Below are 22,896 nucleotides of genomic sequence, written 5' to 3'. Positions count from 1 at the left end.
AATGCAATATTATGAATCTAAACTAAACAAGCTTAGGTAAGTATCAGATTTACAACTTCCTATGCAGACAATGTAGAATAAAGATAACCTGAATTCTTGGTAGATAAATTATATTTTGAAGGCAATTATATCACAATCCACCCTTAGGCAATTAGCAACAACACTTTCCCACTCTCAAGCATTTTTATATTTTTACATTTAGAGAAAGATAAATGTCTATTCCTGTATCTTTTAGCTTAACTTGTCTTAGTTTTGATATTTTTGTGTGATTTAGTGTGTCATCCAAAAAACATTTTTCTCTGAAGAATTAGAGAAAAAACAAAATACATATAGCTTCTAATAAAGTTGCAATTAACTGTAGAATTTTTACAGCTGTACAGAACAAAGATAATATTGATTTTAGTTTATGAAACAATTATACTGCATTACAAGTTCACAAGTTCATAAGTTAGGGCTAGCAGTGATGTGGCCTTAACTGTTAATTTGTGGACTCCAAGCATTTGGATCAAAGAATCTATCACCTATCCATGTGGACAACTGAGCTTTGAACATGTCTATAATCTTTGACTCCCTGATTTCTTTAAGAACAACATTCCAAATCCTTGGCGTGGTAGGAGTAATAAACCTTTTTCTCAATCCTGGTTTATTGATATCAATTTTAAAATTCATACTGGAATATTTATGAGCAGTAGAACTACATCTTAATTCACAATTAAGATATACTTGCTTCATTTCATCCTTATATGCTTTGTATGCTGATATAAATTTCCCCCTGTAGTATCTATAATGAACTGAGTAAAGCTGAAGCTGCTTCCATCTCTCCATATAAGTCAAATTTTCATTGTAGAAATACTTTTAGTAAACCTCCTTTATACAGCTTCTAATTTATTTAGGTCTCCCCTTTTATATATAGAAAATAAGGTATTATATTTAAGCACATGGAAATGATCAAACCCACAGAACAATGTGACTGTCTCTAAAAGGGAAAGTACAGTTGTGTAAAATCTTACCATAATGGTAGATGTCCTTGCCTTCACTGCTGCAGTATTCCTTATGAATGGCATTCCCTGCTGTGAAACCCTCCATCTGGCCAGTTTACAAAACTCTACCATTGCTTTAAGGTACGCTGAACATCACCTGCGCTCTCCTTGCGTAGCGTAGAGCATAAAAGTGACATTTAGGCGTACCATCCTCAGAACAGATTGCCCCAGTAGGAACAGCAGTCCAAGGAAAACCAAGGAGAACCTGCACATCCTGGATGGGAAAAAGACCAGGGGGATGGAGGGAGGGAGTGAATGCTGCAGTGGTGAAGGCAAGGACATCTACCGTTATGGTAAGATTTTACACAACTGTACTATGTCCTAACATTCACTTCTGCAATATTCCTTACTAATGGGAGAGTGCAAAAGCTCAAGAAGAAACTTGGGAGGAGGAAGCATCAGAGCCCTCCAAGAAGCTATGAAGAATGGCAGCAGGAAAACCAGAAGCAGCAGCCCTAGAAGAGGCATCTGTGGCATCATAACTACATTTGATAGAATGATGAACTACCTGAGAGGAAGTCCCAAGTAAGGAAATAGCAGAAGATTTACTCTCAGAGTTTGGAAGATCAGAAAGAATCTGACAAGCCTGAGAAAGAAGAGCCAAAACATACCTAGAGATATGGGTCTGATAAATAATTGCCCTAAAAGCTAGGGTAGCCAAAGTATAAACCTTCTTACTCAGCCTATCCATGGTTCTACTGATCTTGTCAGAAGGCAGTAACTTGGATGAAGGAAGCAAGTGAGATGGCTTATCAGACGCTATAGACACCACAGAGGGGTCAGCAGCAGGACATTTAAACAAAAAGTAACAATCCTCAGGCACCCTATAAAACCTATCAGACTTTCTGGGAGCAAGGGGCAGATAATCCAGTGCTTTAGAGGCAGTGTAAAAAACATTCAATAAAGCAGGCAAGACAGGAGGAATGGCGGCAGGTTTAGGAGATTCCAGCTGCAGTAACTCATAGTACCTCTCATGGATATCCGAAACCTGGACACAATCCCACTTAAAAAATTCCATCAACCTACAAACTGTGTCCTCAAAAGAAATTTTCTCAGAAGGATTATCTAGAGTATGAGAATCCTCCTCCTCAGACCCATAGAGTAAAGGAAAAGGAATCTGGGTAGAATAAGCAAGAGAGTCATCATCAGAATCCACCCTAGAAGAATGCAATTCTCTGGGCCTTTCAGGGGAAGAGGAAGACCAAGGAGGAGTAGGAACTGAAACCCCTTGAGGAGGCTGCAATGATAGTAAAGCATTAAATAACCAGAGTAAAGGCCTGCCACTCACTTTGTGGATCCCTAGGAGCAGAAGAAACATGGTTAGTTTTCTGTTTCTTTTTTAAGCGGATAGCCATCCTATAAACCTGAGAAGGTCCAGACTCAGGACTACATTCCGCAATTGAAGTAGGAACCACTTCCCTAAAGAGAAACTGCGGAACCCCTCTAGACCCCATGGAAATAATCAACTGTGGTTCCCTCTTTAGACCAAAACAGACACCTGCAAAGTCTCGTCGGACATGCTGCCCATCAGATCCTCACTGGCCTTCAACCCAGACATGGTAGAAGAATCTGATAAAACAACTGGGTGAGCCTCTGGGTACATAATAACTGCAGGAGAAACTCCTGTCAGAAGTTGGTCAGCAGAAGATTCTGTTCTTACCTTATGCACCTTCTTCTTCCCCGATGGCTGACCCTCGGGGCAGGAAGTTCCTGTGACACCCGTGCCCTGGCCAAGCAATCAAGGAGCCTCAATCCTCACCGCTAACATCAGTGAGGAGCATCTCATATAGGAGGAAAGGATAACAAATACACACAGTAAAGTGCAATTTCCCTTAAGAGCACACAGAGATCACAGTCAGTCCAGGGCTGGTCGCTCCCTTGGCTCTCCAGGTCCCCAATAAGACTTCCTACTGGCACAGCTATAGGGTCCAGATCTTAGCCAGCTGGGCAAGCTAAAACCTCCAGCACCCTCTCTGTCCAACCAGTGCTTCATGTCCTTGCTCAAGTAGCTGACACACATACACTTTGAGATAAGAGTTTTATACAACCACACAGACACTCCTGGGGAAGGCTGGCACAGGTTCTCCAGCTATGTCCCTTTTACCCAGACTATACAGTAGAAATTACTGCCATCACCCAGCTAATAATTATCAGCTACCCAAAGGCCCTTAAAAGGGTGTCCAATTATTACTGTGCAATATTATCCACCTGGTAAGTGTGACTAAACAGTCAAGGCTTATTAGAATGACTTGGTACAGGATCACTATATACATGCAATGTACTCTAGAGTTAAATTATCTCTACACAAAACAGCCACAGTTAAAAGGGTTTTAAAATATTTAATAATACATAATTAAAAACACAAGACAATACTTTTTACTACACAGTGCTAGTCAAGAGTTCAGAGATCACAGAGAAATACTTAAAATAATTCAGTAGTACAGTTCTGACATCACAGAAAAACACTTAGTCTAATCTTTCTAGTTTCTAGCTATTCCTAAGAGAAAACACAAGTCTAAGATAAGTTACATATAGAGCAAGACAGTGCTGAGCTGGATGGTCAAGACAAAAATGCTTAATGCTCCCTAATTCTCTCTGTTTTTAAAATTACATTCCTGGTTCACATTACATCATTCTTCACACTTCCCTGGGTTCCCGGGCTAACAGAAACTACATTTACATTCTTCACCTCTGGGCAGAAACCAGAGCAATAAAAGATATCTATGCATGCAAATTCTGGCCATTAACTCTAGCCTTACAACAATAGCAAGAATTCCTTCATCTAGACTGGCCGGAGCCGTGTTTACATCAAAGGATTACAACATGCTTTCCTTGTCAGTAGAATGTACTGTTGTTAAATTGTGTTCAGTTCCACATGTAACACTATTTTTACCATTTAAGATGCAAGCCTGTGGTTTACATTAATATTTACAAATGACAGAATTATCTATAAAATTCTATCTGGCTAGGCTGGCAGCCTTCACCTATCTTCACCCAATCTTCACAGTTCCATCCATAGTACCTGCAGCAAGAAGCTTAAGTCACTGTTTCTCAAGATACAAGGAAAGGGAAGAAAGCCTTCTACAAAGAGTTTTGGGGACAAACGCCTGACAAATCAATAAGATGTATGGTAGTGAGCAGCACCTTGGCAAAAATACACTTATCGTGGCAGTCTTTATGGGGAATCAGTCTCCCACACTGGCATTTACCCTTCCTGGATGACATTAACCCCAAACAGCACAAAACAAACAGAAAAAGTAACCAAAAACCCAAATGGGTACTTATCTGTAACTGTGAGGACTCCAGCAAACAGGACTAAGCACAGGAATGCCAACAAACAGAAAAACAGTAAAAAAAAAACAGATGGAGGTAACAGACCGGCAGTTAAAACAGCATTCAGACTGGCGGCAAAGAAGTTCTGAGGATGGTACGCCTGAACGTCACCTTTATGTCCTACCCCACACAAGGAGTGCACAGGTGATGTTTAGCGTACCTTAAAGGAATGGTAGACTTTTGTAAACTGGCCAGAAAGAGGGCTTCACAGCAGGGAATCCCATTTGTAAGGAATACTGCTTCAGTGAAAAGGACATCTACTGTATCTTGAAACAAGCTACTAATATCCATAAGAAATAGACATATTAATTGATCATTAAACTATGACTAAGCATGTTATGACTAAAAATGCATTCTTTAAAAACTGTCAATCTCTTCAGGATGGCCTAAATGGCCTCTGTTTTATGATGAAGGATAGACTGAGCTGTTCAAAGATACAGTACATACAGATGAATGTATGTTTAGGCAGCTAATTCTTTAACATCTTGGGGGGGGGTATCATCATTATAGTCACTTCATTACATCTTCCCACCATAACTATGTAAATCAAAGGAAAGCTTTCCAATAATGTTATCTTCCCTTGAAAAATAAATTAGTCTTACAGTGTTCCAGTTCCAGTTCCAGTCTTACAAAAGAGGCAGAGGTACAATCCATATAAAATCATTTGTTGAACATACAAGTTTCATCAGATTGCAAAACTGCTGTATGGAAGATATGAAAAAATGACCAGTGGGACTAAAAACTAATAACTAAAATTTGCAAAAACATATTTTACAGATAATACTGAGGGTAGATAATATTTTATTAGGAATGAGAAGTTATGTACCTACCATAACGTTCCATGTTAGTTGTCTTCTCTCGCCTTTTTTCTTGCTGGATGGGTTCGGAGCCTATCTTCGGCTCCGACTCGGCCACTTACTAAAGCTCGAGAGCTTATTTTACTGGCTCGAGGCAACCCTATATCCCATGATGCTAAGCAACAACTCCCCAGATCTCGTTTGGAAGCTGAAAAACCTAACATAGGCCAATAAAACAAAAATCCTCCAACTGGAAAGGAGGAGGAAGAGGGATAAAAAACCCCCCAAAGATCATTATCTACACTATATATATCCTAGGACACCTAGATGGTGAAACAAGGTAATATAAGGACCCTTCAAGGAAGGGAAGATCTTCTCGGTCTGTCCAGGCTAGGGGGATGGTGGGTGGGATGCAAGAAAGAAGGCGAGAGAAGACAACTAACATGGAACGTTATGGTAGGTACATAACTTCTCAATGTTAAGTTGTCAATCTCGCCTTCATTCTTGCTGGATGGGACCGCGTCCCTAGCACCTTCATCCTGGGTGGCTCATTGGAACAGACTCTTGAGAACGGTGGAACCAAATTTTGCTCTGTCCCTGGAGGCCATGTCCAATTTGTAATGCGAAACAAAGGTATGAGGAGAGGCCCATGTGGCTGCCGCACAGATAGTGTCTATTGGTAGTCTAGCTTGAAAAGCTGTAGATGTAGCTAGTGCTCTAGTTGAATGGGCTTTTGGCTTAGAAGTTATTTCCCTGCCTCTGAGTTGATAAATAGATGTAATCACAGAAGACAGCCACCTAGATAGGGTTACCTTAGAAACCGGAAGGCCTTTCTTATTTTCTGCATACGATAAAAACAGTTGATCAGACTTCCTTATTTGTTTGGTTCTATCCAAATAGTATCGGAGCTGGCAGTGAACGTCTAGATAATGTAGCTTTTGCTCCGCTCTATTAGTATAGTTTGGGAAAAAAACTGGGAGATCAATTGATTGATTTAAATTTGTCTGTGAAGCCACCTTGGGTAAGAAGGATGGATTAGTCCTTAGAGAAACTCTGTCTTTATGGAAGATTAAGTAGGGAGGACGAATGCAGAGGGCGTGAAGCTCAGATACTCTCCTAGCAGAAGTAATGGCGACTAGGAAGAGTGTCTTCCAGGAAAGAAATTTCAATGAACAGGAGACCGCAGGTTCAAAGGGGGGAAGAATCAAGGATGTTAAGACTAAATTAAGATCCCACTGAGGTGGAGGGTCTTTGATCAGAGGCTTAAGTAAAAATACACCTTTAAGGAAAGCTTTGCAAAGCTTATTGGACATGATGTTGTGGTCCAATAAGCCTGTATGAAAATTCGATATGGCTGCCAACTGAACTTTTACTGTAGAGGCAGAAGACCCTGAATGAAAAATTTCGGCTAGGAAGTCTAAGACCGAATGACTTGGGGCAGTAAAGGGATCTATATTCCTTGCCTTTACCCAGAAGGAGAAACGTTTCCATTTACTAGTGTAAATCCTTCTGGTGGAAGATTTAAGGGAAGCTACTATGATATCCCGGACGAAATTAGAAATCATAGGAAGCCTGGCTAAGGACGGAAGTGGAGCAACCAAGCAGTGAGGTTGAGAGAATGTAGGGATTGGTGCAGCTGCCCCGACTGATGGGTCAACAGATCTGGAGCTGGGTCCAGATGCCAAGGCTGTACCAAAAGATAATGATGTAGGAACGGAAACCATATCTGTCGAGGCCAATAAGGGGCAATGAGAATCAACTTGACTCTCAAGGCGGTTACTTTCTGAATTACTTGTGGGATTAGAGGAAAGGGTGGAAAGGCATAGAGAAGTCCCCGAGGCCAATCTTGGACTAGAGCATCTCTGAGGGGATGGCCTGGAAGGGGGAAGAGAGTGAAGAAGTCGGGGCATTTGCTGTTTTGGGGTGTAGCAAAAAGATCGCAGAAAGGAAGGCCCCACTTCTGAAAAATCTCTTCTGCCACAGATTGTTTGAGAGACCACTCATGTGGCATGAGTATAGCTCTGCTCAACCTGTCCGCTATGATTTTGGACTTCCCAGGGATATGCGTTGCTATCAGAAACCGCTGAGAGGAGATTGCCCATTGCCAATGTCTGAGTGCCTCTCGACACAGGGGATAGGACTTGGTTCCGCCTTGCTTGTTGATATACCACACTATGGACATATTGTCCGTTTGGATTGCAATAGTTCCTAGGGGAAGAGAGTCGTGGAGGGCTTGCAATGTTAAAAGCACTGCTCTCATCTCTAGGACATTTATGTGCAGGTGGCGCTCGAAAGGTTGCCAAGTGCCATGGACCATCCTGCCCTGAAAATGCCCCCCCCCACCCGATCCGGGAGGCATCTGATGTCACCATGGCGACTGGGGGAGGAGGAACAAAGGGTCTGCCTTGATGGATTTGAGGGGACAATATCCACCAGGACAGTTGACTTTTGCAAGTTGGAGTTATCATGATCTTGTGGTGCATGGGGAGTTGCTGAAAAGACCATTAGGTGAAAAGCATCCATTGTAGAAGACGCATGTAAAAACATGCAAGGGGAAGAAGTGTTATGGCGGCCGCCATAAGACCCAATACTTTCAGGACATACCTGGCCTGAATTTTGTCGCTCTGAAGAAGAACATGGACATGGTTTTGAATATCTAAGACCCTTTGATCTGTTAACTTTCCTGAAAGTTGTACGGTGTTCAAGTTGGCGCCGATAAAGGTAATAGACTGACAAGGCGACAAGGCAGACTTTTCGAAATTTATAGAGATTCCTAGCCCTCTGCAAATGTGAATGGTGTAAGCTCTGGCTTGGAGAAGTTGATGCCTGGTGGTGGCAGTGAGGAGCCAGTCGTCTAGATATGGAAACACCTGGATTCCTTGCCGTCTCAGGTGAGCCATAACCGCTGCCATACATTTGGTGAACACTCTGGGGGCTGTAGTGAGACCAAAGGGCAGGGCTCTGAAGTGGTAGTGACTGGCCCCCAGCCGAAAGCGGAGAAACCTTCTGGAGCACCTGTGAATTTTGATGTGATAGTATGCATCCTGAAGGTCCATGGAGCACATCCAATTGTCCTTGCCCAGAAAGGGTAGAATGGACTACAGCATGACCATCCAGAATCTTGTTCTCTTTACAAACTTGTTTAGTTTGCTGAGATCTAATATTGGTCTCCAGTCCCCTGTCTTTTTCGGTACCAAAAAGAACCTTGAGTAGATTCCGGATCCTAGTTGGTCTGCTGGGACTGGCTGGATGGCTCTTTTTGCTAGCAGTTTTGATATCTCTGGTACTGCTAGTTCCCTTAGACCGGGTGGAACATCTGGAAGGGTTCCCTTTTGCTGAATTGGGGTTTGGATAAAGGGAATTTTGTAACCCTCGGATATGATCGACTGTACCCATTTGTCTTGAGTAAGGGAAAGCCAGGCTTTTAGGTACAGTGACAATCTTCCCCTGACTGCCTCCGAAGGTGGACAATCGGGCAACATCTCAGGGATGCTGGAAGGGTTTGTCAGAGAGAGGCTCCCTGCTACCCTGGTTCTGCGGACCCCCTCTGCCCCTAGGGTGGCGTCTGTTGTTGTTACCCCCTCTGCCTCTGGGGGTAAACTGACCTCTTGCGTCAGGCGTGACTCCTTGAGATTTGCGGAACCACATTTTCCCACCCTTCTGACCCTTAGGGTATGGTCTTGAAGGGGTGGAGAAACGGACTCATACGGCAGAAAGAGTCTTGCCATCTTGTTCGCATCTGGTCAAGGTGTCTTTCACTTGAGGTCCGAACAAAGCCGAACCATCAAAAGGGGAATTTGTGAAGGATGCCTTGAAAGGGTCCGCGAAATTACACAGCCGCATCCAGGTGTGACGCCTTAAGGCCACTCCTGTGCCCGCGGCCCTACTTGCTCCATCGGCTGCATATGAAATTAGACGCATGGAGGAGTTAACAATCGAGTTTAGGGTTCCAAGCTGTGAGTTTATTTTATCCTGGGACCCAGCAGCTGATGGATCCTGTAAGACTTCTCCCAACTCTTTGAGAATATCTCTCTGAAGGCGGGTGAAGTGACAAGTAATTCAGCGACCGCATGGCAAAGGTCGCTGAAGAAAACATCCGCTTACTGTACCTATCCATGGTCCTAGAATCCTTATTAGGAGGATGGATAGGTACTGAAGGATCAGCTAGTTCCTTCTTGGTGGCTGCAGCCACCACCATGGCATCTGCTGGTACACCTTTAGTTAGGAATTGTTTGTCAACTGGTGCTGTGATGAATTTAGATGGCCTCCGAGGGGTGGGTTCCACCGAATCCAGGGCTGACCATGCCTTCCGAGCCACTACTTCCATAAGGGGGTCGAAAGGCGGAGACACCTAGGAGGTGGAGGGTCGAGAACCAAACGCCTCCAGGTACACCGACTCATCCTCGGAAGGATTAACGGAAGACCAGTTCCCCCTCTGCTTTAGGATTTCTAGGATGTCTGAGAAAGAGACATCCTCAGAGGGGGACTTTGGGGATCCCTCCGACTCATCCAAGTCGGTGTCAGATGTAATGGACTCAGGGGAGTCCACATGCTTCCTCTTACATGTCCTCTTATGCGGAGGCTCCGCTGACAGGTCCGGAGAAGCCTCGGAAGAGGAAGAAATTCCCAGTGGGGAAACCTGAGGCGTTGAATCTCTGGGTCCGGGAGCAAGAGAGTGGGAAGAGACATCAGCAGGCACTGTAGTGGGAGGAGCTGATGGAGCTGACCGTTGACTATGCCCTGGGGCTAGTACACTCCTCATCACCTCGAAGGCTCCCCTATCAGAAAGGCCAGAGGGCCCCCACTCTGAAGAGGCAGGAACCCCAGGCCGCACCGACAGGGAAGGCTCCGAGGCCGATGTCGGGGCCGAGCTCACCAGCGCCGACGCTCTGAGAGGGAGAACGGGGTCGGACGATGGTCCGATGCCACTCGCCCCCTCAGAGCTGACGAGAGAGACCAGGCACCCGGATCCATCCAAGGAAGGCATCAAGGAGGAGATCGGAGTGGAAGACGACTCCGAACGCTGAGGGAGAGTTGAAGGAGGAAAAATAGGTGGAGTCGTAATAGCTATCATCTGATGAAACGGGCTACAAATCATCTGGGCCAATGCCTGAGACTTTAACAGTCTACTTACCACTCTCTCAAGGTCATGATCTGAAAGTCTGGATGACCGAGAAGATCGGCTCCGATGGCTCCGCTCCGTGAGCAGGGGAGATCTCGGAGCCGAATGGATGGACTCCAATGAAGGGGATCTTGACTTCTTCTTAGATATGGATGGAGCCAAAGGAGCCGAGGACACGTCGGCTCCAGCCGGAGCCGACAGTGAATGCATGGACTCTGAGGTATCGGCACCGAGTGGTGCCGAGACCGGAACCCGTGACTCAGAGGGATCGGCTCCAGCCGGAGCCGATCTAGGCACAGAGCCAGCAGCTGAAGGCTTAGTACTCGGAGCCGACGGTTTTGCTGGTTTCGAAGGCCTCCCCGATGCAGACTTAGTCGGGGAGCCCTCGGGCTTTAACAAGCCCCTCAGTATAAGTTTGTTCCTGTGCACCTGCAGGACTCTTGGACTGAATGCATGACACACAGAACAAGAGTCCTGCAGGTGCGGGGGTCCCAGGCAGTAAACACAAGAAGTGTGACCATCTGTCAGAGACATTTTCTGACAGCACGAGTCACACTTCTTAAAGCCTGAGACCTTAGTTTCCTTTGGTTACTTTGACATAACAGTGTCGAGGGATCACAAAAGGTAGAGAAAACCCCCACACACACACACACACACACACACACACACACACACACACACACACACACACACACACAACACTCAAAAACAATAATATAACAATAAAAATATTAATTAGGATACTGACACACCCAAACACTCCACAGGATCCCTAAGAAAAATTAGGAAAGGGGCAGGCTTAAGGCCTAACCTAAGAGTGGAGGGGGAGGGATATAAGGGATAAAAAGGGAAGGTATAAAAAGGAATAGAATTTAAGGTAGTAGGTAACTACTGAAAAAACAACTGGTTTGTGTGAAAAAAAATTAACTAAAAGGGTGACTGAACACTATATTTTAAAGACTTACCAGGAGCCGGTAAAAATACGCACCTCGCAAGCGAAAGCGGCAAATGAGATCTGGGGAGTTGTTGCCTAGCATCATGGGATATAGGGTTGCCTCAAGCCGGTAAAATAAGCTCTCGAGCTTTAGTAAGTGGCCAAGTCGGAGCCGAGGATCAGCTCCGAACCCATCCAGCAAGAATGAAGGCGAGATTGACAACTTAACATCAAGTGTTAATACACAAAACTGTCACTCTCCCTGAAGAAAAAGAAAAAAAAACTCATCATGAAGCAGTGGATTGCATGCCCTACATCCAACAATTCACTTACTCTTAGTTTATACATTAATACCGTGCTGTCATAAAGTGATTCACAGCAGTTGACATTACATTTTACTGGTAAGATGGAATATTTTACCACCAATTTACTTGCAAAATACAGTTTTACCCATATCAGGCAATATGACAGAATCAGCAGAATTATAGCATGCTACCTGTTGGCATTTTTATTTTTTGTAAGCAATGTCTGGAAAACCTGAACTTGAGTAAGCAGGTAAGGCTAATCAATAACTCTTAAGCCTTTGACACAGCTGAGCAGCTCTGGAGCATTGTTTTGTTAATAACAAAGAGTTAACTGAACTGCATTGTATTTAAGCAAAAACCACGTCTGGGTATAGGTAATGCTAGATTTACCCATGGTTGGTGTGGTTTAGTCACAAGGGTGAAGCCCGAGTGACCAAACAAAGACAACCGTGGGTATATCTAACATTACCCACACCCAGACGTGGGTTATTGCTATTATACAATGACATTATTTAAGAAAAATAATACTTACATTTCTTAAATAATGTCTGTATATAATACCTCTGTGGTGCCCTTCCGCAGTTTTCCCCTATCCTGGGGCTTTATCTGCTGTACTGCGTATGCATATGGAACTTGTGTTCCCATGCTTATGCGATACATCAGAGCTATGTAGAGGAAGCAACGGAGAAAGGAAGATCTCTGTTGCTTTTTTAAAGCTATCTTGCTATGTTAAACGTATAACATAGCGAGATTATAGCAATGGAGATCTTCCTTTCTCCTTTGCTACCTGTGCTCACACAGACAAAAAAATCAGGACATATACTAATGGAAAATGTCCGGGCGACCGGACCTTTTTCCATTAGTATATGTTGGATTTGCAATGGGCATGCTGGTTGGGTTGGCCAATCAGCCTGCACGTTTTGGAATGCTAATTGCCAGTCATTGTATAATTCATGTTTATACAATACTGTATAAATGTGAAGTGCCATTTATAATATGAAGAACAGTATCTAAGGTAGTGTCTCTTACAGAACACAAATACTGTGAAATTTGCTTCAAGAATACCACGAGGAAGGTTGTAGCTCGTATGATAATCATGGCTATGCTAATGTGATAGTTTATTCTGCAGCAGATTACTTATTTTTCTATGAATTTTACTGTGGAAACATGTTTTGCTGTTGGGTTATCTCTGATTGTGGCATCGTTGTAATCATCCATTGTCTGTACCCTGGTTTGTTGATCACTAAAAAGGAGTCACAGGGATAAGTGTCTCTGAATTCTACAGCAGTATGTTGGAGTATTGCTTATCATGTAACTATGTATTTTGCTTTATTGACTTACACTTGCTTTCTGAACTTGAACATATTTAATAACATGCACACTAATTTGCATGTCATATAGTTTTAGAGTGATGTATCTTTCAAGAATCTAAAGTTTTATATATATATATATATATATATATATATATATATACACACACACACACACACACACACACACACACACACACACACACACACACACACACACACACACACACATATATATATTTGGATGTCTCAAGGGGTACTCTATTAAATATTTTAATTCCATCACAACAGCACATGCTGAAAATTATATTGGACCAAAGCATTGATGAAAGTTGCTGCTAGCAGCATAGTTTGTGCTGACTCCCTTTTTTAAATAAGAACCTCTGTTTTAAAGTGGTCTGACCTGTTACAGCAAAGAAAAAAGGAAATAAACAAAACAGGAATACTTTTTCAATCCAACAAAGGCATGAAAAAATGCAGAGAACAATATTTAATATACCCTTGGTCCTACTGGCCCAGGAGGTCCACGAACACCAGGGAAACCCTAAAACAAAAACAAATATTAGCATTGTTATTTCATCATTGCATGTTGAAATTAAACAGTTACATTCAAGGCAAGAAACTTGAAAGCATGTAAACCATTATTTAGCTGGGATATTCTGCTTAAATTCTTATTATTTTCCCTAAAAACAGAGATTATCAAAATCAGGGTAGGGTTGTGAAAAGCAATGCAATTCAGCCTATTTACTGTATACTATGTCAGGGCAGCACTCGTCACTGTGACTTATTTACAAAAATCTTTATATTAAAGAACAACAACACTGTTTTGTTTTAATAAAATACATGCACAGAAATAGAAAATTAACAATTTTGTTTTACTCAGTGATGTGTAGTATTTTGTGAGAAATGAAGGCAAACCTTAAGTTACTTATACTGGTTTTCATTTCAGAGATGCATCACAAAAAACACTTTCTGCATTTTATCTGTTAAATTATAATAAGAAAAGTTAATTTTATAAAATTGGAACCATTGTTGCCTTTGTTGTAAGTCTATGAAATCAAAATATGTATTTCCCCTAAAACTCATAAACATGCTAGACTTTGTGCAAGACCTAATATGATGGCTTAGCTTTTTGCAGTTCATATAGAACATGCAACTAGCCTGGTGAAGTAGTGTAGCATAAAACATAAGCATACTGGACTTGCACATTTTTGTACCTCCTATTAGTACACCATAGTGGAATTGTAATAGAGATTCCACACTTCCATATTGTCCTTAATCCTGATCCACAAACTCATCATCTATAATTGCACTGAGCAATCGTGTACTGTGACTATGTTGTAGAACAAAACTCTGTGGCTGTATCTGCAGTGTGGGCTTTGTCTGTGCAAGGACATAATGTAATATGCTGCCACAATAGGGTATTAGCAGTAAATGGAAGAAGGACTAATATGCTTTGGGATATTTTTTTTTTTATGTTTTCAGTCCTTTCCGCAGTACTGTAGTGTAACTGGTTGTCTTCCCTTTGCCTTGTTTATCCATGCATATTCAGCACTTATGCCATATACAGCTGTGATGCAACCCAGCAGAATGCAAAGTAGAACACATGGGGCTTGAGCTATAGAAACAGTGAGGAGCTCCTTAGTTATGTGGAACTGTGTGATTTGTAATAGTATAAGAAGTAAGATAACTGGCTAGCCTGCTGATGTAGAGGGTTTAGCTATGATTTAGGTGATAGTAATCAGGATCTGGGAGTGAAAACGGGACAGTAAAAGAAATAAGTGGCCACGGTGACCTTATTTTGTGGAAATGGGTGGAAATACAGCCATGCTGCTAGCAGCTTTCAAAGAAGAAAGTAAAGGGATGTATATTCTCTTAGGGAGAGTGTAGCATATGTGGTTGCATGCCTTATTTCATCCACACTGGTAGCATCATAGTCCCATCTCTGTCTCGTAGATAACTGTTACACAAACCAGCACAAGGATACATTCCTATGTCTGGAAAGGCCATGTTCCTAGGAGGAGTGAAGCATCTGCCACTAAGGTCACAAATTTTAGACTGGAAAGTGCATATTACAGACAGAGGCATACAGGAATATGGATGGCATAGATCAGATGTGACCATAGCAATAAAGTGGGCTCAATGTTTTTAAGGTTGGGGTCTGCAGATAAACCAAATCAATACTATGTTAAGTGCTACAAGAATGACTGTAGCACTAATCAACATAGAGAGTGGAGGGATGGGAAACCAAACTTACACAGGAGCACTCAACATTATGAAACAGGACATTAAAAAGGTATCTAGTCATACGAGAGCAGCCTTATAGCATGTAGTGGTAAAGGGGCTAAGTAAAAAAGGGTATTATATTATTATTTTGTTACTGGGATACATTACACGATGATAAGGTGACTTTCCATATTTGCTGGCAACAGTACATTATATGGCTTTACTTCTCCTTCTAAAAACTGCAAATGATTTGCCAAGTTTTGAAAGCCTAATTATTTTTCACTAATGACACTTATATTAAATTAATTTTGAATAAATGCAGGGCAATGTTCTAAAAGGTTAAGCACCATGCATTTCTTTATTGTTTGATGATTATGCTATCCTGGCTATGCCTTTTGAAATAATCCTAAGTTAATGTATTTCTTAGTCACAGAAGCATACAATAAATGTGGTTATGCATACAGTGCATATATCACCTCCTATAGATAGCAAGGAAGACAAACATTGGTCCTCTTCTTTTACACGTGCATTGAATATTGTGTTGCTTCTATATCTTAGCATTTGCATATAAGGAAAATATTTGAACAAATATACATCAAAAGCATCAGAACCTGGACAGTAGTAGTTACAAAGAAGCCTTCCTGTTTAAACATATATATATATATATATATATATATATATATATATACACACATGCACACACACACACACACATATATATATATATATATATATATATATATATATATATATATATATATATATATATATATATATATATATATATGGGGCTTGCCCTCCTGCTCACACTTGGAGAAAAGTAATATGGTTTGACTTGTATTTGTTTCTGTATCAACTTCTGCTAGAATATATTAAGTGTTGGCATCCTGTGTGTTTTCAGTATTCTGAGATTCAGTATTTTGAATTTTCAGTCTTTTGAACTTTCAAGATTTTGGTCTCAGTCTTTTGAAATTCAAGATTTTGGGCTTTCAGTCTTCTGAAGTGAATATATATATATATATATATATATATATATATATATATATATATATATATATATATATGTTTTATTGTTTCTTCACTGACTAACAATGACAGTACTCTGAATTTCTGCTTTCTCTGAATGTCGGGAGAGTTTTACTGTATCCTTTGGCATGATTCACTCTGCAGTTTTATTAGAAGAAGACTACTAAACAGACTTTTTCATCAGCTTTAAACATTGTAAAATATCTAAAATGAAAAATAAAACAATATGTGTTTTATATATACCAACTCTGAAACAGCAGTACAGTAGAGAAAAGGCAAATTCCCTGATCTCTACTATACCAGACAAAATCACATTAAAAACAGTGTTTCTGCAATGGTCGCCATGTCAGAAGGTTTTATTGTTTGAGCTTGAGCTCATGTGGTTTGTTGTTCTGAAACATTGATCATATAATATATACCAATAAACTATATCACAGGCAAGTACCTCTCATTCAGACAAGTCAATATTTTACTCTACACTGTTTCTAGTTTTAAAACGGAGAATAATCTGAAGACCAGGTCTAGTATCAGGTTTGAAAAAACTAATTATGCAAAATAATTTTGCATAGTAAGTGAGAAGTTACATCCTTACACATAATTCCACTGGATATGAAGACTCATATCATGCAATGCATAAAAAAGGAATTCCTACGATATACAGTATGGAAATTTTACTTTATAGGAATTGCTTCCTAAATAAAAAAAAAACAGTATCTACCACAGATTATTTGAGTTATTTATTTACTTTTACTTATATTTTGTTGATCAGATTAGTCCTGTTAAGCTAGTGGGCTCTTTTCAGGGTATGCATGAGATTATGTTTGGGAAAGCCAGTTAAGTAAGTTATTAGTGTAGGGCAAGTTTATACAATACAGTAATATAGTAGATAAAAAAGCATGGAGCAGCTACCTTTTCATTTAACAAATAGATAATTTGAATTTGGAAAAGGGCCTTATAATACATGCTTCAAATTTTGATAACATATGTAGTTTTACAAATTTAGCTACTGGATGCTTTGAGCAGGAAAGTAAAGTTGCCTTAGAATAGCAGCTGAATCCACAGATATATCAGCACATTGCACAGATGATGGATCTCTCAGAGATGTACGTGTTCATCAAAAGTGAATACTCATGCCAAAGTGTTATGTTCCCTCGTGCCTCATGAAGCAATTTCCAAGATGGAAACTTCTGAATCTAAGAATTCAAAGCTTAATGTATGCTTTCTCTGCTTTTCTTCTAATTCAGAGGACATTACTCTAAGCAAAAAAGAGGGTAAGAACAATCTAATTTCTGCAAGTTCCTCTTGGTAAAGATAACCAAAATACTCTTAGCTAATGACCTTCGCCATTTTCTCTAAACAAATCCTTACTGACACAAGAGGGCAAGGTAATACATTCCAGTCTCAGAACTTTTGAATCCACCTGCCTGTGTATAGAATTTTGATTTTTAATAGCAGGGTCTTTCTACTATATTATTAAGAATTTTAAAGAAAACAAGACCCAATGTTAGAAAACTTCACATTTAAAAGAGGTTAAGATTTGACCTTAGACTATGTCACAAAGTCTGAACTCTTTACTAGACTGCCTAGGTCATTTTATGTCATTCCAGCTTAGCATTTTCATCCATCAAAGTTCATGTATCAGCAGTATTTAATTATCTACCAACTTTTACATAACCTCTACAACAATCATCCAAAAAAGCCTTCCCTTAAAGGAATTACTCACTTAAGACCAGTGGAGAATGTTGAGTTCAAAACAAGGTGGGTTAGGGGTTGGAGGGTGTAGGAAGCAATTGAATGGATGAAGCCAAATACAATGGGGTGCGGCTGTATTATAGCAGGCCAGTAACTGTTATCTGTGATCAAACAGATGGGATCATTCACTTTCATCCACAGTGTAAACTGACTCATTATAGATATTTCACTGACTATATACACCTTATTTGTCTAGCTGCAGTCAATAATTCATGACCCCCCACTACCTACTAATCTCTGCTGCACTTCTCCAATATACACCTCTTTTTTCCCCTGATCCTGGCCACATGTAACCCATGCAGATTCTTTCCTTCTTGTATTTCATACTTTGTATTATTTTTTAGCCGCCATATGTTTTTTAACACTCTGTAACTGGCCATGAATTCTACAATTTAAGTTTCGAGGAAGTAACTGAATTAAGCCAGGGGTCTGAAGGCTGCTAGGACTCTAAATGTCATGAGTAAGGAAATATATTCAGTCTTATTTTTTTTTTAATTTTTGGAAAAATAAGCTGTGTCTAACTCATAATGTTCAAAGCTAAAAAAAACTGTAGTTCCTTAATAAGATGAGAAGATAAATGCAGGGATACATAAATCCTAAAAGGGAATAGTGCCTACCTTCCATCCCTACAGAAATACATAGTTATCTTCTGTGTACCACTCTGGGGTTAGATTGGGATGAAAAGTACAAGAACAAATGACCAGAGGCATATATTGTACAGCTCAGGGTCTCGGAGAAGAAACAAAAACAAATCTACAAAGAGAAAAGGACTTCACACAGAAGGAATGAACAGCCAAAAACTCAATGGGAGTGCCAAGTGCTGTGACACCACTCGATTTGACTCTCTGCCAAAGATCAGCTGCTATTGCACACATCCTGTCCAGACTGCATAGACACATACTTATTGAGTGCAATGCTGAAGCTTGACTGATAGAAAGTGAAAAAAATATATGCACACTTCTTCTACAAAGCCAGAAAAATAAATGCTTATTTTAAAGAAATGACAGCAGTGTTAATCACTTTTATCCACAGGCTAATCCTGTACTCAATAATTAAACCCAACCATATTGACTGAATATACCTTAGATATCAGAATGCAATAAAATAAAAATGCAGTAATAGGACAGATTAACACACACAAACAGATGTGATCATCAGTTACAGACAAGATTTAACCTTGGACTATGTCACAAAGTCTGGACTTTTTACTAGACTGCCTAAGTCATTTTATATCATTCCAGCTTAGCATTTTCATTCATCAAAGTCCATGTATCAGCAGCATTTGCCTGTCTACCAACTTTTACTTGAATTATACAACAACTATCAAGAAAGCCTTCCTTAGAGGAGTTGCTCACTTAAAACCAATGGCAGATGGTGACTTCGGGGGGCTTACTGGAAGCACATGAACAGGTGGGGCAAAATACAACGGGGCGGGCCTGTATTACAGTAAGTCAGTAACCATTATCTGTGATCAAATGGATGGGCTCATTTACTCTCATCCATAGAGAGTAACTGACCCAGTATTGCAGACCACATAAGTCTGACTGCGATCAAATTAATGAATGAATAAATAGATAAAACCTGGCACACGGGGATTTATCATTTTCTCAGTACACTGCTGTTAGAATACAGTGCAAGCACCTGCAAACTCATTCACCAGATGTGTCTCCACTTATTATCACTCAAGAAGAAATCCAAAAAATAATGGTGTACAAAGGACAAAATCAGTGTCAGCTCCTGCCTTTATATAATTAGAAGCTTTCTATAATAACAGACTTTATGTTAGCATGCCTTTTTGAAGACTGTAAAGTCTGAAACCCAGGTGTCCATCATCGTTACTTAGTGACTGCGATTCTTATTGATTTTTGCAGGAAAAACAAACACAGAGTTTCAAGGAACAGATCAACATAACACAAAAAATCATAAAATTCTTCAAAAACAGGGACAGCTGGGAGCATCCATTCCTCCTACCACACATGTGCATACAAACACAGGTGTGACCATAGTTTAAAGCACTTTTACGACTGTACACCTCAAATCTTTGACTGCAGTCTACTGGATACATACATAAGTAAGTGTCATACAAACATTTATTTTGTCAGCGTACTGCTTTGAGAATGCAATGTGTAACTCACTGTACCCCCATACCTCTAAACCCCTTAGCTCATGAATAAAAGAATGTTGGACAATGAACCAAAATCAGGGACAGCTACAGCCTTTATATATTTAGACACTTGTTACAATACTCACAGGTTTTTCTCAGCATACTGTTTTTGAAGGCTGTTAAGTTTGAAACTCAAATGAATGGCATCACTAATTAGTGACTGCAACCTTCACTGAATTGTAAAAAAATTCAGGAACTTTGGTGGAGTAGACCAAAATCTGACTGATGCAAAACATTAAAAATATTCTGCAAAGTTAGAAACAGTTTGAGAAAGCATATATACATACACTCCCACACACATACATGCACACTCAAACACACACACACACACACACACACACACACACACACACACACACACACACACACACACACACACACACACACACACACACACACACACACACACACACACACACACACACACAATGCATCTATGTTGCATTTAGAGGTTCAAAGGGTAATGGCTTTCCACGTGGTACTCTTGCAGCATACATTAATCCCCATAAAATATCAGAATTATATATTAACATTTTTCTTCATTAAATTTAAAAGTATAGAACATATTTTTTTATGTACCATCTTTTAAATGTCTGAGCTCATGATGTTATTATTTATTTATAGGGAGTACTGCTTCAGAAACTGAAATGTAACATTAGGGTATAAGGTATACCAATTAAATATTGTGACCTGTTTTGAATTTTTAATACTTAGTGCCAGAGTTTCTGCTGATGAGGTTGCACACTTACTTCTTTGCAGTGGTTACTGAAAACATGTGTAATAAAATAATAACACACTGAGACATAAGAAGCTGATCATTCAACACATTGTTTATTCTGGTAACTCACTGTTCCATACAGTGTACATTAAAGTGAAAGCTGTTGGTACATGAAGAAACCTGGACTACATAGTACAGGTGTATATTACACTACACACATCTACAAGGTTGTGTGCAGCAGCCTGTAAGTTGAAGAAGCCACAATTTGCATTGTTGGTGGTTGTGCTAGTCAGGTAATACAGCAAAACAAAATGACATACAGTTACACAAGCACATACGACATTCTCCCCATAATAGAACCATGCTACACACACATACACACACACACACACACACACACACACACACACACACACACACACACACACACACACACACACACACACACACACACAAACATGTTTGTGCTATTTCCTCATCTCCTCTTGCACAGCATCTCTGTCTACAAAAAGACATGTAAATTATCTATCAGTGGCTTGCAGTCCAGATCATAGTGCATACTGAAGCACACACACACACACACACACACACACACACACACACACACACACACACACACACACACACACACACACACAGCACACATCGTAGGCATTAATCCTACCTCTAAGTGTTTTTTTTTCAAATTATGGCAATAGCAGGCATATTTAAATGGCATATTTAAAATAATTAAAAACAAAAAACTTATTCCTAACCTCATTTCTATGCACTCCCAAACTAATTAAAGTGACTTCCTTTTACTTGGCTGTTGCCAAGAGGCAAGCCTATTTGCTGCTTCATGTAGCAGCCAGGGTGAGACCCTTGTTGAGGATGTTATATTAAAGAGCTCCACAGATTGGTGGAGTAAGTTTGCTGCTGTGCTGTTTTGGAAACATCTTAGTGAGTGGACTAAGCTGATTTTTGTTTTTTTTCAGAACTCTGCCACATGTGGTGTTCGAAGAACAAACCATAAAGTAAAACTGAAAGTTGAGCTTATTTTCTAATTTTTATACTGTTTAATTTTTTTCCTTTGTTTTTCTTTTTAATGGGGGAGGCTGCAGTCCAGCAGCCAATACTATGAGCCACCCCTGCGTATAACCCCAAAAAGACATGCTTTTCATCTGTGGAATTTGAAGCTTAAATTAAAAAATCTAACTTTATCTCTGTTTGTACTAGCAAACACAGTCATTCAAATATATATATATATATATATATATATATATATATATATATATATATATATGTACCTGGTGGAAAGCAGTTTATATAGTTGCTTATTTGCTGTTGCCTCCAGTAGAAGGATCTCAGAATTAGAAGCTCTAATCTGCTTGCTATTCCCTAGTGACATGCACAGTAAGATAAAGACTAATCCATATATACATCACAATGCTATCAGCACTGTTTCTTAATCAATTTATTCATCAGTCTTTTACCCACATTATCACAGTGATAGAGAACATTGTTTACATCTGCTGAATTTAATGAAACAACTCAGGTATTATATTCGAAGAACCAAAGATGTTACGCAGATTGTATTTGTTTAATTTAAGAAATTAAGTCCTACAGCTCAGTAAGCAGTTTGCCTAAATAGCTGGCCCTCTGCATTGCATTTTAATATGATAAGTATAATAAATCTATATAAGAATGCATCCGACTTTTAGCTCCTACATCTGCAGCATGTTTCCGAAATGTTTCTGCACAAGACATTTGAAAAGCTCACACAGTGGTTACTATGCATACCTTCACAAAACACTATAAATTGGGTGCACTTTTGCAAGGCAGAACATATTTTGAGGTAGCTGTCCCACAGGATATCCAGTAACTGTCCACCTCCTAGAGAGTATGATAACACTTTGGAATCTAAGCAAGTATTATGACCTACTATTACACTGACCATCCCTGATGTAGATACTAGAGCTGTATGCATACATAACCTTGACAGCTGATCACTGAGATACCACTGTATCAATATGCATGAAATAGGTCTGTACAGTGTTATTATAATGTTTTACTAGACTTTTGTATAATTGCATTTTCTGGTTATAGTAATATTTTGTAGTACATAGAGCACAGAAATTATGCTCTGATATTGGAAAAAGATAAACTTGTTAGCTTCCCTGGTGTGCGACA

The 22,896-nt window shown here is 40.1% G+C and overlaps 1 protein-coding gene across 1 annotated transcript in view; it reads right to left on the bottom strand.

The window, feature by feature from the left end:
• LOC122797026 (collagen alpha-1(XXI) chain-like) overlaps positions 1-22,896 on the bottom strand; it is a 1,114,432-nt gene that overhangs the window by 414,839 nt on the left and 676,697 nt on the right. The window contains exon 17 of the mRNA XM_044065795.1: positions 13,341-13,385. Coding sequence (XP_043921730.1) covers positions 13,341-13,385 — 45 coding nt within the window. The remainder of the gene's footprint in view (positions 1-13,340; positions 13,386-22,896) is intronic.

Source organism: Protopterus annectens, chromosome 3.part0 (assembly GCF_019279795.1).
Source record: "Protopterus annectens isolate FY-2018-M chromosome 3.part0, PAN1.0, whole genome shotgun sequence".
Classification (NCBI taxonomy): Eukaryota; Metazoa; Chordata; order Ceratodontiformes; family Protopteridae; genus Protopterus; species Protopterus annectens.
This window is presented reverse-complemented; position numbering and strand designations above follow the sequence as displayed.